At 32.4% G+C, this 15,898-nt stretch overlaps 1 protein-coding gene across 8 annotated transcripts in view; it reads left to right on the top strand.

Annotated features, from left to right (window-relative positions):
* LOC131935825 (ankyrin repeat and SAM domain-containing protein 1A) overlaps nucleotides 1–15,898 on the top strand; it is a 71,977-nt gene that overhangs the window by 6,303 nt on the left and 49,776 nt on the right. For 3 of the 8 annotated variants that reach the window (XM_059292495.1, XM_059292493.1, XM_059292494.1), the window contains exons 8-16: nucleotides 44–145; nucleotides 427–664; nucleotides 1,375–1,398; nucleotides 3,398–3,489; nucleotides 4,241–4,356; nucleotides 5,155–5,341; nucleotides 7,284–7,493; nucleotides 7,897–8,066; nucleotides 9,090–9,609. In XM_059292495.1, the coding sequence (XP_059148478.1) occupies nucleotides 44–145; nucleotides 427–664; nucleotides 1,375–1,398; nucleotides 3,398–3,489; nucleotides 4,241–4,356; nucleotides 5,155–5,341; nucleotides 7,284–7,493; nucleotides 7,897–8,066; nucleotides 9,090–9,609 (1,659 nt within the window). The remainder of the gene's footprint in view (nucleotides 1–43; nucleotides 146–426; nucleotides 665–1,374; nucleotides 1,399–3,397; nucleotides 3,490–4,240; nucleotides 4,357–5,154; nucleotides 5,342–7,283; nucleotides 7,494–7,896; nucleotides 8,067–9,089; nucleotides 9,610–15,898) is intronic. The other 5 variants (XM_059292498.1, XM_059292497.1, XM_059292499.1 and 2 more) reach the window with 5 other exon arrangements.

The following is a 15,898-nucleotide window of genomic DNA, read 5'->3' as shown; positions in this document are numbered from 1 at the left end:
TTTTAAAAGCATTAATATAATGTTTAATATTTCCCATGGACAGGCATTGACATAACTGTGAAATCACAGACAGGATGTACTGCAGAGGACATCTTGAGATCCATACCTTCAAAAGCTGCAGAAGATGCTTATAATATCCTTAAAGGTATATTATTTCATTTAAGGTAATTTTTAGGCCAGTTTTCAGGGAAATTAAGCCCAGGTACATCTGTGACTACTGAGCTTCTGACAAGTTGGGGAAAGTAATGGTAGCTGGGTATGGTGCTGACCAAACTACCTCTTACTTAAACTAATGTCAGAGAACCAAATGAATGTCGAAAGGTTACGTTACTTTGTAAAAATATATTTTATTTAATTTCTCTACTATTGTTATATTTCTAATTACTTGAATAATACCTAGTCTTGAATCTTTTTGCTTACTAACAGCTCATATTTACCATCAACGAACCCCTGACTCTGACGGTGAAATGGGAATCGTACCTAATCAAAGCGCAGAGTTACCCTTGCCAAGCATAGCTCCGAAAACATCTCCCCCGAGCATAGCTCCAAAAACATCTCCCCCGAGCATAGCTCCGAAAACCTCTCCTCCCTCTCAAGGTCTTCCTCTTACTGTGCCAGTAGAAACCTCAGCTAATGAACAAAGAAAAACTTTCCTCCAGAAAAGGTGAGCCATCGTTTTTATTCCTCTCATTTAGTGTTGTACAATGTAGGATATTGTGTGATTTAATTTTTCACTTCATTGTTAATACTTTTAGAACTAAATAGTTTAAAGAAAGGCATAAAACTTGTTCTAGTTTTGCATTAGATTTTTGTTTTTAACACTCAAAGACACTCAAACATTTTGATCATGTTCACACAGCAAATGCGTTTTCAATTTCAAAAAGATACAAAGAATGTCTTCATTATTTGTTTTTAGTTTTTTTGCACTTATTTATTTTAAAAATTTCTGAGGCACAAATCTCTCATTTCTGTGCTTTTTATGTTGAAAGCTTATTAAACAACATATAATTAGTTTTTAGTACTTGTATAAACTAGAAGAGATTTTTATCTCTTCAATTCTCTATAGTTTTTCCAGAAATAAAAAAGTGAGAGTCAACTTTCATTCAAAATGTTAAAATAATTTTAAGATATGATTTTTGTGTAAAGGTAGATTTAGTTCTTGGTATATAATTTGTACATAATATAGTATTTTCAAGAGATTAAGCTTCTTCAAATTAAAGAAACAAGACCTTGAAAAAAGAAATGAAACAATGTACTTTTTATTACAAAAAATACAAGTTTATTCATTTTGGCAACTGTAAATCAAGTCATGAGTTCAAACTCATCCAACTTGGAGAGTAATTGTTAGTTACTTTAAAATAATTTTTTTTTCAGACGTCGAAAAATTGTTACATGGGTGTAAGAATAGCATGTTTTTATTGTTTGTTTTTTCTCACCAACTGAGAAGTGCACATTTGCATGGGAATTTTCGATAATCCTTTTAATACATTGATTCTTTACCTTTAATCCTCATTGACCTCATTTGCCATTCAGTGAAATATTTTGGTGGTTGTCCATAGATTTCACACCTAAAGGGATCAGTAATTTCACTTTTGTGGTGATGTGGGTTGGGAGGGAGTGGTAATTTGGCATTTCATTTTCCTTTAATTTATGGTGAACATACTTTTTTTGTAAAAAGAATTATTGAGTTAGTGGAACATATTATCATTTTATCAAAAGTTACTGTTTTGGAATTTTTATGATGCGCCAGAAAGGGTCGTTGGGAAAAATAAATTGGCTAATTCAAGCATTACATCATTTATTATTGTCCCTTGAACTTATTTGTCACTATAATATAATGGGCACTCCTGTACAGGTAGTCCATAGAACTCTTTTCGAAAGTGAAAAAATTGGTTGATATGTGGTAAAACATAAAAAAAAGAATCTAATAATTCGTTGGATGATTGAAATAAGTTTGATTTCACACTTGCGAATGTCCACAGTGATATGAAAGATGTCTTGATTATTACCCTCCAATACCCTTTAGTTTTTCTTGGGTTATTATCATTTGCAAGGTTGATTTTTTTTTAAAAATTTTAATTGCTACAGTTCATTATCAAATCATTTTTCAAGTTGTTAAAAGGCTTTGTCTTCTTATCTTAATGAATGGTCTTGATTATATTATGTCTTTTTCAGTGTTATACATAAATTATTCTTAACATAACCAGATCCATTGATTTATATGTGCATATGATTATGTACTCTGGGAATGTCCATATACATGACTATGCTTATTAAAAAAGCAATTAGCTCTGGCTTCATGTGCCATTATGTAAAAAAAAGGTGCAATAATGTAATAGTTTTAGGAACTATTGTAAAGTTTAAATATGTAATTAGAAACTGCATGGTTACAGTATACTTGTATCAAGTTCTGTTCATTTGAAATCTCTTTAATGTAAGTAAAACTAAAAGTACTATCATGTTAAAAAATCTTAGTAGTTGTCTTTTGTTTAATGCAGTAACTATGTTTTACATACTAGTCTTACTTGAAAGTTTTTATTAAACAAGTTAGCAAAAAATTGAATTATATTTTTTGACATTTCAATCAAAAAATTTCAAAAATGGTATGTTCAAAAGATATTAAAATATTATTTCAACAAAGGGTAGATTCGTGTGAGTTGTTCAGAAAATGAATTAAATGTTAGGTACTTGTTTCATCAGAGAATATAATTTGTGAACGCCCCAAATGAGAATTATTAGAAGGGATTTTTAAAAAGAGTGAACTATAAATTATATAATGTAAATTATATACAATTAATGTATCAAATCCTTCATTTTAAATACTACTCAACACTTTCATGATTGACATTACCTTAATTAAGCCTATATTACTACATTTACAAGTAAATTGGTTCTAAAGATCATAGGAATAAATCAATATCTAAAGAAAGAAGTTTTGAATTAATGATACTTACTGTTTCTTTGTTTTGTAAAAAAGAAAGATATTCTATCGATGTGCAATAAAATGTCAGTCATTATTTTTAAGAAATGAAATCAATTGGATTAAATCATTGACGCAATAGTATTGTGACATGTATGTAATTCACAATGATTATTCTTTTTTGCAAGTAAACAACATAATACTACGTTTGAGTATATAAAATTCTGCAGTGAAATCTTTAACAATTAGTCATTTATATATACACACACACACACACACATATATATATATATATATATATATATATATATATATATATATATATATATATATATATATATATATATATATATATATATATGTATATATGAAATGCAAGATCATGAGCAATAGATAAAACTAGGGCAAGAATGTATGTATTGAATTAGTTTGAGTTTAAAATATGTTTTACAAAAAATGCAAACTTTTTTTTCACAGTCTTCCTCCCAATGGCGACCTGTCATTGCCCCCACCAATTCCACCCAGACAGTCAGTGAGAGCAGAGAGAAGTGACAGCATTAGTGACAGCAGTGAGTAGCCCATTCATTAACCCTACCCTCCCACATTTAATCACAGTAACTCAAGTGTAGCTTTTGTTTATACAATTTGCTTTCTATTGTGTGTGGCTTACTAACATTCAGCTTTATTCAACCAATTAAAATTTTAAAAAGATATCTTTAATTTCCCCACATCAAATTATGTAAATAATACATGATATTTACCTATGGTTTTTTTTTTTAAAATATGCATTATAGTACTGATATAATTTATATTTCATTAATGGCAAGAATATACTTAATTAAATACCATATATTATTGTAAATTTAATATTATGTAATCCGAAATGAAAATTTAAAAAACCTATAATCTATTTATTAAGCTGATGTATTTGATTTATTGATACATAATACTAAAACAACATTTATGGTATTTTTTTTTCGGATGCTATTAAAATAGTAACTTAACTAAAATTAAAAATTCCAACATACATTTTTAAAAGTTATAATTGATAGAAAGTTCCATTCAAAAAGGTCTTAATTTAAAAAAAAAATATAGGTTTCATTATAATCTAAAAGAAAAGATCAAATATTTCAGTAATTTATTAGGAAACTTAGAAAAACACTCTTTGCCCAAATTGTATACTCTTTCAAAAAAAAAGTTTTCAAAGAAAACAAATTATGTTTAAAAAACAAACAGTTTCTAACAGAAAAGCTTAAAGCTAACTGCAAAAGCATGATCAAATTAGAATGTGTTTGGAACAAGCTAGAATCCCAATTTCAGGTTTGACACCTCTACGAATTAGATCAGACAGGGGAAGTGAAAAAGACCTGTCCAGTGATGAAGATAAAAATAAACTAAGCCCTAGAGATATCAGTCCTTCAGCCAGAAGCCCCTCCGTAAGTTCATATTATTATTCATTGATACATTACATTGGTTTTATTTCATAATTACCGTTGAGCGTGAAATCAAACTCTTTGCATTTAAATATTCTATCCATGTCTTAGTAGTTATACCATCTTTTTAAACATCGACACTAAACAATTCAAGTTCTTAAATCCTAAGGATTGAGCTATTAGACCAACTATAGGATTTTAGGTTCTGATAAAATGAACTGTGCAAGTTTTAAATTAGGTGACCTAAACAAGCCAACAAAAAAGCCATGAATAAATTGACTGCACAGCAGTTTTGACACAGCTTCTCATGAAGTTGATCTTTCATCAATCAAAATCTTTCGTGTGTTAATATTTTCAATCCCTGTTGCCTCTCAAGGGATACTAGAGCAGAGGCCACACTTTTTATACTTAACTTGTGGTAGATATTAATAGGATAAATAGCACCAGTAATGGACCTGTTTTTATTTATTCCTTTTGATTTCCCTAAATATTATAGGTACAAAAACCCATTTTGATAACAAATTCCATTGATAGTTTAAGCTATTTATATTTATGAGAATACTCTGTCAAGCAGCTAAATGTAGTTACTAACCTTTAAGTAGAATTAAGTTCCTGCCTCATGTGTTATATAACCCATCACCACTCCAAGTCTAATAGATCCCTGGCTAAATATTTAAAAATATATTGCTGGGCCTAACTTTGATCAACTAATCTATTCATAAAGCATACTTGAACTATTTTACATTTCAGTTTATTTATTCGGTTACATTCTTTTATGTAAATGACATTATATTTTCACAGGAACAACCAAAAAAACCTCCCAGAAAGAAGCCATTAAGTTTCCGTCGGACTGAACCAGGGCATCTTGCCTCGGCAGATGCTCCCTTGAGTACTGGAGCAAGTAATTATGTTAACCTTGATCCCGATGTTGAGAGAGCTATTATTGATGCTAAAATGTCCATTCAGTTAGAGTCTAGAAAAAACCAAGGTAGCTTTATACTGGCAAGAGTTCAAACAATTTTTGTCCAGAACACAGCATGCTCTGTTTGATCTTGTGGGAGTTAAAACTGCAGAAATGTATTTATACAGTTTTACTTTATTTCCTTTAGCTAGATAATGATTGCATCCTTTACCAGTTCCCATTTCACATTGAAGAACATTAGATGAGTATATTAGGGTTGTGGAATCAGTAAAATATGTATTAAAATTGCCCAAATGTTAGCCCTAGTTTTGACTGTTAGCAAATTATTCTGGTCCTAACCTTAACCTTCATCTTAACAACAATAGCAGTGGAAAAATAAAACTTTCTATATCAACATATCAGTTCCATAACAGCCAAAATGAATTACAAAATACTTGACTTGACACTGTAACACTGTAAGCATCAGAGTTGACATAATTTGCATGTGTATTCACTTGTACGTTGGTTTACCTGTACACATTTATACCCTAAACCCTGGCCTTATCAACAACTAAAAACGTAAGAGAAAACCTTTTTATACAGTATTGCCACACTTATTTTTCTATTAATAAAAAGGCAAAATAAAGGTGTATAATAATATTTAAGGCAAGGTGTTTCAACAATCTGTCTTAGTTTCTTGTATACAGTTCACCTTAAAGCAACAGTTTTGCTGAAATCACTTGTATGTGCATTATACTTGTTAAATGGTTCACCTGATATAATTTACAATTGAAAAAGATATATTGTAGTTTAGTAAGAAGAAGCTCCTAAAATATCTGATTCCACAGCCCTAAGAAGCTAGGCCAAAGGTTTTAATAGTGATTACTTTTTTTTTGTACAAAGCATGACATTTATATTTCCTTTCCCCATAATCAGCTCTAAGGACATAATCTTATACAGCGTGAACATTAAGAGTTTTCTCTTAACTTGGTATGGACTATCATTTGTTTATGGGCAGTCAAATGACCACGCCTTCTCATCATCTACAGTTATACCCAACTTTCCTAGTCCCCGCTTCTCCATTCAAGTAGCCAACCCCAGCAGTTCCTTCCCCTTAACCTGCATCCCAAGTGCCATGTTTTCAACTAGGTTTAATTAACACACACGTCTCTCAAGTGGTTTACTACTTGTGTTCTACTTTAATTTGTTAGAAAGTTATACATAGGTTTTTATTTGTTTAACTTAGATGTGTTTATTTTACTCTGCTAAAATGAGTTTGTAGTTAAATGCAAGTAGCAATTTTTATTTTTGTATTATTTTTAAAAAATTATTTAGATTTTCATTAAAATATAATTTCTATATTATTCAAATTATACTACTATTTTATAATAAATTTTCAAATTTACATATCGGCCTATATCAGTATTATTGCAATGCAGGAAATCTATATAAATATCTATTTATAAAAATGTGAATAAATTTGTATTGTCGGCTTCCAGGTAATTAAAATATTTTGGCTTTTACAATGAAACATGATGAGATTTTTACTAGTAACGTAAGCTAGAAACAAAAAAAATATTATGGTTACAGATTTTTGCTATGATTAGATTAATTTGAAGAATGTAGGCCTATAATATATATTTACTTTAACTGTTTTATATAGAAATATCAAGACCAATAAGTAAATAAATATTTAGTTAAAAGTTAAATTTTAAAAATATACTCTGGTTATTTAAAGGATATCAGAAAAATATTTTAAATTGAAGGTGGTTAGTAAAATCAAATCATTTCAACCAATTCATTGGTGTTTTACACTATATTTTTTGCATACTTCTTTTGTTTGAATGACTTTATTATTGTATAGATGTTCTTTTATTGCATTTGCATTTTAAAAAGTAGATAAATATTATCATACATTAATCTAAAACTTTACTTATGAATAGAAAAAAAAAGTATGGATGCTGGCAATGCTTTACCTCCTAATTAATGCTTAGATAATTAATTAAACTGAAACTTTGCTTTTTTATAGATATTGCCAACCCCCCTACCCAGCTTAATAATAGCGATAACCCAACTGTGATACCTCAAGTTGCTGAAAACAACAACGAAAAACATTCATCAGAAATGCTGAAGAGTCAAGCTGAGGCTGTGATAATAAAGGGAGATGATACAGCAGATAGTAATATAGTTTCAGAAGTAGTTATCTCCCCTGAAACTACTGATATTGATGAGAAAAAAAGTAATTGAAGTATTCTGGGGTCATATAATAATTTTAAAATAACACAGATGATAACTGTTACAAAAAGCATGCTTACATAAACTCTCTTCTCTTGAAATCTCTTTAGATTACAGTAATTTATCCTATCAACAAGTATGATCTTAGTGTAAACTTAATTCTTTGCATATTATTTGCTATAGCAAATACAAATGTTTATTTTTTCTAACATTTTAATTTTTGTATAGATAGTGCTGGAGTAGTTTTTAAATTTTTTATAAATAGTGTAGGATTGCTTTTTCAATCTTTATATGGAATTGTTGATTTTTAATTACTTTAATATAATTTTCTGTGCTGAAAAAAATTAATTATGTTATAAATATTTTTCTCCTTGGTCAACTTTTTCTTTTTTGTTTCAACTCTTTAGGTGAACAAAGCTCAAAACCCCCATCATCATTAGACATAGGGCACATTGGGGATGGGGCTGAAGCAAATCCACGGTCCCCAACACACCACCGCCAGCCCCCAACTCCAGACTGCCCACCCCCTTCACCTGGAACTGCTCTACAAAATATTCAGCGCAAGATGCAACCAATGGTACGGGACAGGTTTTTCTGCAATTAGCTCACTTCACTTTTTTCATTTTGTGATTGCTGTCTTTTTATATATCTGCCTATAAACGTTTTTTTTTTATGTTTTGACAGAAAGTTTGTATTTATTTAAGAATTTTGGTTTTATAACATGAACTAATGGAAAAAAATGTTTTAAGTAATTCACATTAATTACAGGTAGTCATACATTTTAATGTTTAGGATGAAAATATAATCACTTAACGTTAATTAAGAGTTTCTATTTCAAAATAGTTAAATTCATGTACTTTCTTGCCTTTTTAGCGCAATTTCCATTCTGGAGAATTGCGTTTATTAACTCGTCATTTCTGGGAATGGATGGATGGATGTATGAATGTGTGTCTGGGCTTTAAGTCGTATCTCCTCCTCAACGAAGCAATATCGATGACTAGTTCCAAAAGCAATTATGTTAAGCAAGTTACGAGAATGAACATAGGCCATAAAAATTCCGGGTTTCTTTCATGGATTTCCAGGAAAAGCCAAAAAACATCGAAAAAATGCAGTTGTTGGCCCATATCTCGGCAACCAGACCACTTAGCGACTTGAAACATGTACCAATCGATTCCTGCCATAATTTAGAACAATATTGCCGAAAAAAGTTTTCAATAATATCCTCTCGTTCGGTCACAAATTTTAAAATTACATAAACACCTACAAACCGATCGTTCTTCTAGCTCGAACGCACCCCAGCATTATACGTCAGAGCTATTTTTTAGATAACATAAGGAAATTGCGCATAAATGTCACTAGACTTTTTTAATTAACTTGTTTTAATATTGCACAGTAGTTACATAGTTTGAATGTAGGGGAGTTGTGGTCTCATTTTTATCAATCAAATGTGTACGTGAAGTTTAGAATGCCCCTTTTGATACAAGTCTGACCCAAATTGAAATATCTAACTGCACCATTAACATCACCTATTTATGTTTACAATTTATAATTTTGAAGTATTTGTTTAGATCTTTCTATTGATTTTTTTTTCAACAAGCAGGAAAAAAGAAAATCCCGAGACATGGAAACTATAACAGATTCAGCCATCACAGGCCCAGGAGGATCCTCCCCTTCAGACTCAACTGTGGACCTGCTCACCCCTGTCAAAGAGGAAACCACTGTGGCTGTGGTGGGCAAACCTCAGAAACAGAAACCCAAACCCTTACCCAGGAAATCCAGCTTGTCCTCAGACACAAGGGATATAATCGTTGCACACCCAGTGGCACACCATGACTCGGTGGTGGTCACGGAGTTACATCCCCTTAGACCAGAGGATTGTAACAACAGCCAGCATGATGATGGTGGTCATGTGCTGCGTAGTCATCAAGACCAGGAGGTCAGTGAAGAGGAGAGGAGAGTCCACTTAGCAGACGGGAGGTCTTCGTCGGAATCTTCGGTCATTCTGTCACTCCTGGACGACGGCACGACATGTGCGGATGTGAACGGGGAGAAGGTCCAGATGAGGAGGTCACTCAGTGCCGGAGTGGAGCCGATGGAATGGGAGGGGCATGTGTTTGCTGGTAAGTTCATTTTGTTTAACAGGACTCTTATGCCTTATTTAGAGTCATTAACATTATAGCATCTTATCAAAGCATTGTCATAACGTTGTTTGATAAAGACCACATGATAATAAAATAAAACCTTAATGGTTTTTTAGTATCCTTCACCAAACTCTTTCAGGTTCTACTTTAATCAAACTTTTGTAAGCTCATTTTTGTCCATATTTTTAAAATCTGATATTATAAAATAATGAAGCTGCCCAACAGAAGCTTAGCACTGTGGTATTTGTAGTAAATAATTTAACTATAATTTCATATGTGAGTTAAAAACATCTTGTGGTGAGTAATCAACTACACTTTGATAATATTATTGTATTGAACAGGAAGAAGTATAACACTTTTTTTTTTAAAGTACTGAAATTAATATGAATTATTGATATAGTGGGAAAATTGAAACATTATTATTATTATACAATATATCAGCATGTTAAAACTAACAAACTTAAAACATACATATGCACGGCACATATATCAAAAGAATACAGTTCTGTTAGTACTGCATGCCATAACTCTGATCCCATTTTATAACTCCACTACGATCTCCCAGTGATGAAACATCTAATGCTCCATTCTTCTCCTGCTGCTCTCAGACTATGACCCATGTAAGTCTGGTTTTATTGGTGTTAAAAGGCTGCCTCTAGTCCTACTTGTACACTTGATATTTTCTATTTCTTTCCACTCTAGGCCAGCATTTTCTTTGCTGTTTGCAAGAAAAATTGTTTTGCCTGCTTTGTCATGATTGTGTAGATAGTGTTTGTTGTTTGTTGTTCTGCATCACATCACACTGTTTGTTTGGCTTGAGAGATTGGCATGGCTGTTTATGTTTCAATCAACATTTGTCTCTGTCACTTTTTAGCTGTTGTTCCTCCCATGAAGCATACTGTAAACCTGTAAATAATCGCAATAATGATCTTTTAGATGATCTAATTCTGTTATCAAATTAACTGTAAGTGTTGAGTTGGTTTTTTTTTTCATTTCTGTATTGTAAAGTAATAACAAGTTGATACATTCAAATTTAACAGAATTAAAGTTTGTTATTTATAATTGGTAAATAATCACAACTTTTAGATAATCTTATTCTATAGCTTAAATAATTATTAGTGTTGAGTTGGTACTAATTTCTATAATTTCTGCATTGTACCCTAATTGTAAGTTGATACATCTAAAGTTTAATACAGTTTAAGTTTTTTTATTTTGGTTGTCTAAGTCTAAGCATGTTAAATAGAAATAAAGAAGAACTTGATAGTAGAAAATAAATTGACTTTCTCAGTGGGATAACATTGAGATTGAATACGCTAGTGTTAATAAACTCATAAATTGTAATATTTAGTACCCTGAAATCACTAGAAACTCCATTTAAAAAAAAACAACTGTTTTACGAGGAGATGGTCTTTAACAAGATGAACTTTACAGTTAAAATTTAAAGTGAAATTCAGTGCTTTTTTCCTGTTTATTGTCTCACGTTGTCAAAGCTTCATCTTTCACTGCTTCCTTTTTATTTGTGTTGTTATGTCAATTTATGTTTACAACTCAGCTACTTGATAAACAACAACTTTTGAGTAGACAGGTACAATAGAGTTTACCCACCTCACTGGTTTAGGGTTAGGTATAGTCATGATTCTCCTAGCCATAATTATTTTGTGATTTAAATAGTTACTAGACCTACTGAATATTAAATCAACGCCAGCATGTTTTCTTCTTTGAACTGTTAAGATATTAATTTCTGTATCAACAACGGTAGTTGTTTTAAGTAACCAGGTACTCCATTGTTTACCCACCTCACTGATATATTCATAGTTAAGTTCCCTATCAGACCTGGTGTCCCAATGGATGAAGTAGAGTTCACCTGTTTTTGTGACTTCGACATATGAAGAGATATGTGGTCAGCACTATTACCAAACCCTTTTACTGTCCCTTACATGAGTCAGTTACCCATAAGAGCTGGGTTGACCTAGTGATGTTATTTAGACTTGAACCCGATTTCAAACTCAAGACTTATGCTCTACCATCGGACCACGTCATCCCGCTGAATTAAGTAACCCAGATATAGTATAGTTAACCCACCTGACAGATATAGTCGTATTCTTACTTTTATTTTGTTAAGACTTGGAATTAGCGACATCTCACATTGTGTTTTTGTTACTCTGTCTAGCTACAGCCTGTAAGCATTCTTCTTTCTAAGGAACAAGGGTATACTTATTTTTAGAAATACATCTTAGAACAAACATTGTCTAACATAAAAACATAAAGTGTCTCCAGTCGGAATATAAACCACTTGAAATCTCCACTCAAACTGATTTCACAGTGATAGTTTTTGAACGAAGCACTGCATATAAAAATACAAGGTTTATCTAACTTTTTCTTCTTCTATCTTATTTTCATTTTTTTTTTTATTTAACATAATCAAAATGTATTAACTCAATTTTTTTTGTGATCTTAAAAAGTGGCGATGATTAAATATCTTAATTATTCAGAAAAAAATGTGTATCTCAACTGCCAAGTCGTAATTAGAAAAATTTACTAACATTTTTTGACACTTAAAACTTTGAAATGTTGTCCCTTGCTGAGAACAAATAGAAACGTTCAACACAGATCCATTGCTACAACATCATATAAACATATCCATATTATTATCCTTTATATAATTACATATCGATTCACATTCATTTCCTCATCCATATCCAATACAAAATAATATAATTCGTAATCAGATGTCCACGTGACAATCTATATCCATTATATGATCATATCCACATTCATTACATCTTAATATTTTGATCCATTATATCATATCCAGATCCATTATACATTAAATCCATGTACATTATCACGTCCATATCCATTATATAATAACGTCCATATCCATTATATAATCACGTCCATAGCCATTATATAATCACGTCCATAGCCATTATATAATCACTTCCACAACCAATATATAATCACTTCCACAACCATTATATAATCACGTCCATATCCATTATATAATCACGTCCACAACCATTATATAATCACGTCCATATCCATTATATAATCACGTCCACAACCATTATATAATCACGTCCATATCCATTATATAATCACGTCCACAACCATTATATAATCACGTCCATATCCATTACATTATCACGTCCACAACCATTATATAATCACGTCCATATCCATGATATAATCACATCCATATCCATGATATAATCACGCCCATATCCATGATATAATCACGTCCACAGCCATTATATGATCACGTGTCCAGCTCCATCACCATGATTATCAAACGTCCACGCAGTGATACCCTAACGTAATTAGCATTAACATGGGCATCGATCAATGGTGATTAGCAGCCCAAATGCATGACATCACCGCTCTATGTTGCGTAGAGTCCAGGATAGAGGTGGGGGAGGGGGGATAGGGAGAGGGGGATATTTATGCTCCTGGACATTACCCAGGTTTATGTTTCCCCATGATTTTTGGGGTTAGAATCGTGGAAATCACACCGCTGTGCTAGCCGATGAATCCGTTGTTTTGACGGTTTGGTGTGGTTGAGTTTTTCCAAGTCACACGTTTTTTTTTGTTTCTTTTCTTCTGCCGAGTTGTGATTTTCTTGAACTGTAAGTTAATGTTTGAATCTGTTTGACAGTGCTAAATATAGTTTAATGAACATCATAAATTGTACTACTATAATAACTCTACATATCTTCATATATTTTAAATGTCTCCCTAAACTAGACTGCGTTTCATAGCTTTATTAGTCACGTTCTTTTCATTTGTAAAATGGTAAGTAAAAAGTACAGATTTTAGTGATTCGCACAACATTGGACGTGTTTTGTGACTTCTTTTAGAAGGTTTTACAAGACTTCTCAACCTGCCATTTTTTTCTAAAATAAACAATTGCTCATTATTCAGTAAAGAAAGTTTCACCTCAGTTGTTTTTTTTTTAAGCAGCAACTCACATCACATCTTAGCTAAGCATCGGGATATCAGGGATGTGTTAAGAAAAACCCGAGTTATCTTTTGCGTTTACCTGTAGATTACGCTGAGGTAGAAAGGGGAGATAACTGCTTAACCCGCACGTACACAGAGATGCAGGTTCCAGTTTACCTGGTTAGTTTTTAAGACTTGTAAATTTTGGGCCATAACTGCGATGGTTGTACCAGTTGCCTTTAAATCAAAATAGTCGTCAAAACTTCATTTACACTGCGATACGCGTGTACAGCCGATTATACGATCTGCTAAATAAATATTTCCTTGCACTTCAAATAGTGTTTCTTACTGCATTGTAAAACAGGTATTAAAAATAATCCTTCATGTTTAAAAATATAAAAGAGCGTGTTATGCAGTTTAAAAAAAAAACGTTGGCTATATTTTTAAAATTGTGTCTAGAAAATAAAGCCTATTATTTGAAGTTAGAAAAATGTAAAAAAAAAGATGAAATAAAACTACGTTATTTCAAGGAACTGCGAAGCTCCTGAGAAATCTAAATCTACCGAATGTTAAGCTTCATCGAAATTCTTGACGTAACTGTGTTACACCTGGTAACAAAACCACGAGAGAGTTAAAGCCTCGAGTTGATATTCACCGTATCTAGCAACACTGAGCTGGCTCAGTTTATCACCATCAATCCTAACCTGTAGCAAACACGTCTGGTGCTTGAGATTATCTTAACTTCTCCCCTCTCCTCACTTTATATATCACCTCCCCCCTTACTCGCCTTTATTTATCACACCCGTTCCTCGTCTTTATATATATTTCCCCATCCCTTCCCCGCATGTATATATCTCACCCCTTCCCAGCCTTTATATATCACCCCCCTTCCCCGCATAAATATATTTCATCCTTCCCCGCCTTTATATAACACTCCATTCCCCGCCTTTGTATATTTCCCCCTCCCCCGCCTTTATATATCATCTCCCTTCCCCGCATGCATATATCTCACCCCTTCCACTGCCTTTTATATATCCCCCCTTTCCCGCCGTATATATCACCCCCTTTCCCACTTTTATATTTCACCTCCCTTCCCCGCATGTATATATTATTATCTCCCCATTCCCTGCCTTTGTATATCACCCCCTTCCCCGCATGTATATCTCCCCCATTCCCACCTTTATATATCACTACCCTTCCCCGCATGTATATCTGCCCCCCCCCCCCTTTCTTAACCTTTGTATATCACTACCCTCCCCCGCAAGTATAACTGCCCCCCTTCCCAGCTTTTATATATCACCACTCCAACCTTTATGCAAGCACACAGTCGCACGAGTGTCTGATATTATTTCATTAGGAATTAGAGCGATGTAAAGGTACGTAAGGTTACTTACGGTCAATTATCTAGGCTGTCTATTAGTTTCGCGTGTTTCTTACCTGTCTATTAAATAACCCTCGTATAATTTGGCTTATTTGCACACGATTTCAAGCTAAGCGATTGCACGGGTTTATTTATATTGGATTTGGAACACTGCATACCTCAACCAAATCGGATAACAAAAAAAATATAACTAATCTTGTGCTAACTAAAATATTAACTACTTTGTGTTATGTATGGTGGGTAAGTAGGTGCCATGGTTATAATTTAGTAAGAGAGTTAGCTCCCGTGTGTAGCTGTGTGGATTTGTGGTAGTGTGAATCCTCGTAGAGCCTTGCTTTACTGTTCGTATAAGCGGTAGTGTATGTCTCCGTCTATAGCCAGCTTCTAATTATACTTGTCTATACTGGCACTGGTTCTTTCAAGGTGATACCGTTAAATTGTCGAAACATTATTTATTATTTATTATTAATTACACACATTTTTATGTAATTATTATAGGCAATGTCGACTTATTTTCATTTTATCTCTCTTGAATTTTAATCTGTTTCCGGCGTTTTTCAAGCTGATATTACAACAAATATACCAAGCTCAATGATATTGTAGCCCAGAGAGATAAACAAAAACGGTCTTTCAATCGTGTATTTTATTAAAACATGGTATTGCTGAAATAACATCTGAAAAGGAATATAAGTTAAACTAAATATTTCTGGTACAAAATAAGACACGCTTCACGTGTTTACATCCTACATAAATCACACGCTTTTGTCTTACCGTGTCACATACCTGTATATCACTTAATGCATAGAAAATATGCTCTTTAAAATATTACTGTATGCTTTTTTATAAATAACGCTAGTGAATCTGCAGCAATTTCTCTTTATTTGTACTAGTTGTTGTATAAGTATTGAAGTTTTTTTTTTTATTCTTTATTTAAATTAGGGCAACCAA

The sequence above is a fragment of the Physella acuta genome, unplaced genomic scaffold, assembly GCF_028476545.2.
Source record: "Physella acuta isolate Inbredline_101_S28 unplaced genomic scaffold, ASM2847654v3 ptg000161l, whole genome shotgun sequence".
In the NCBI taxonomy this organism is placed as follows: Eukaryota; Metazoa; Mollusca; class Gastropoda; family Physidae; genus Physella; species Physella acuta.
Note: the sequence above shows the minus strand (reverse complement) of the source record. Positions and strands in the feature narration are given on the sequence as shown.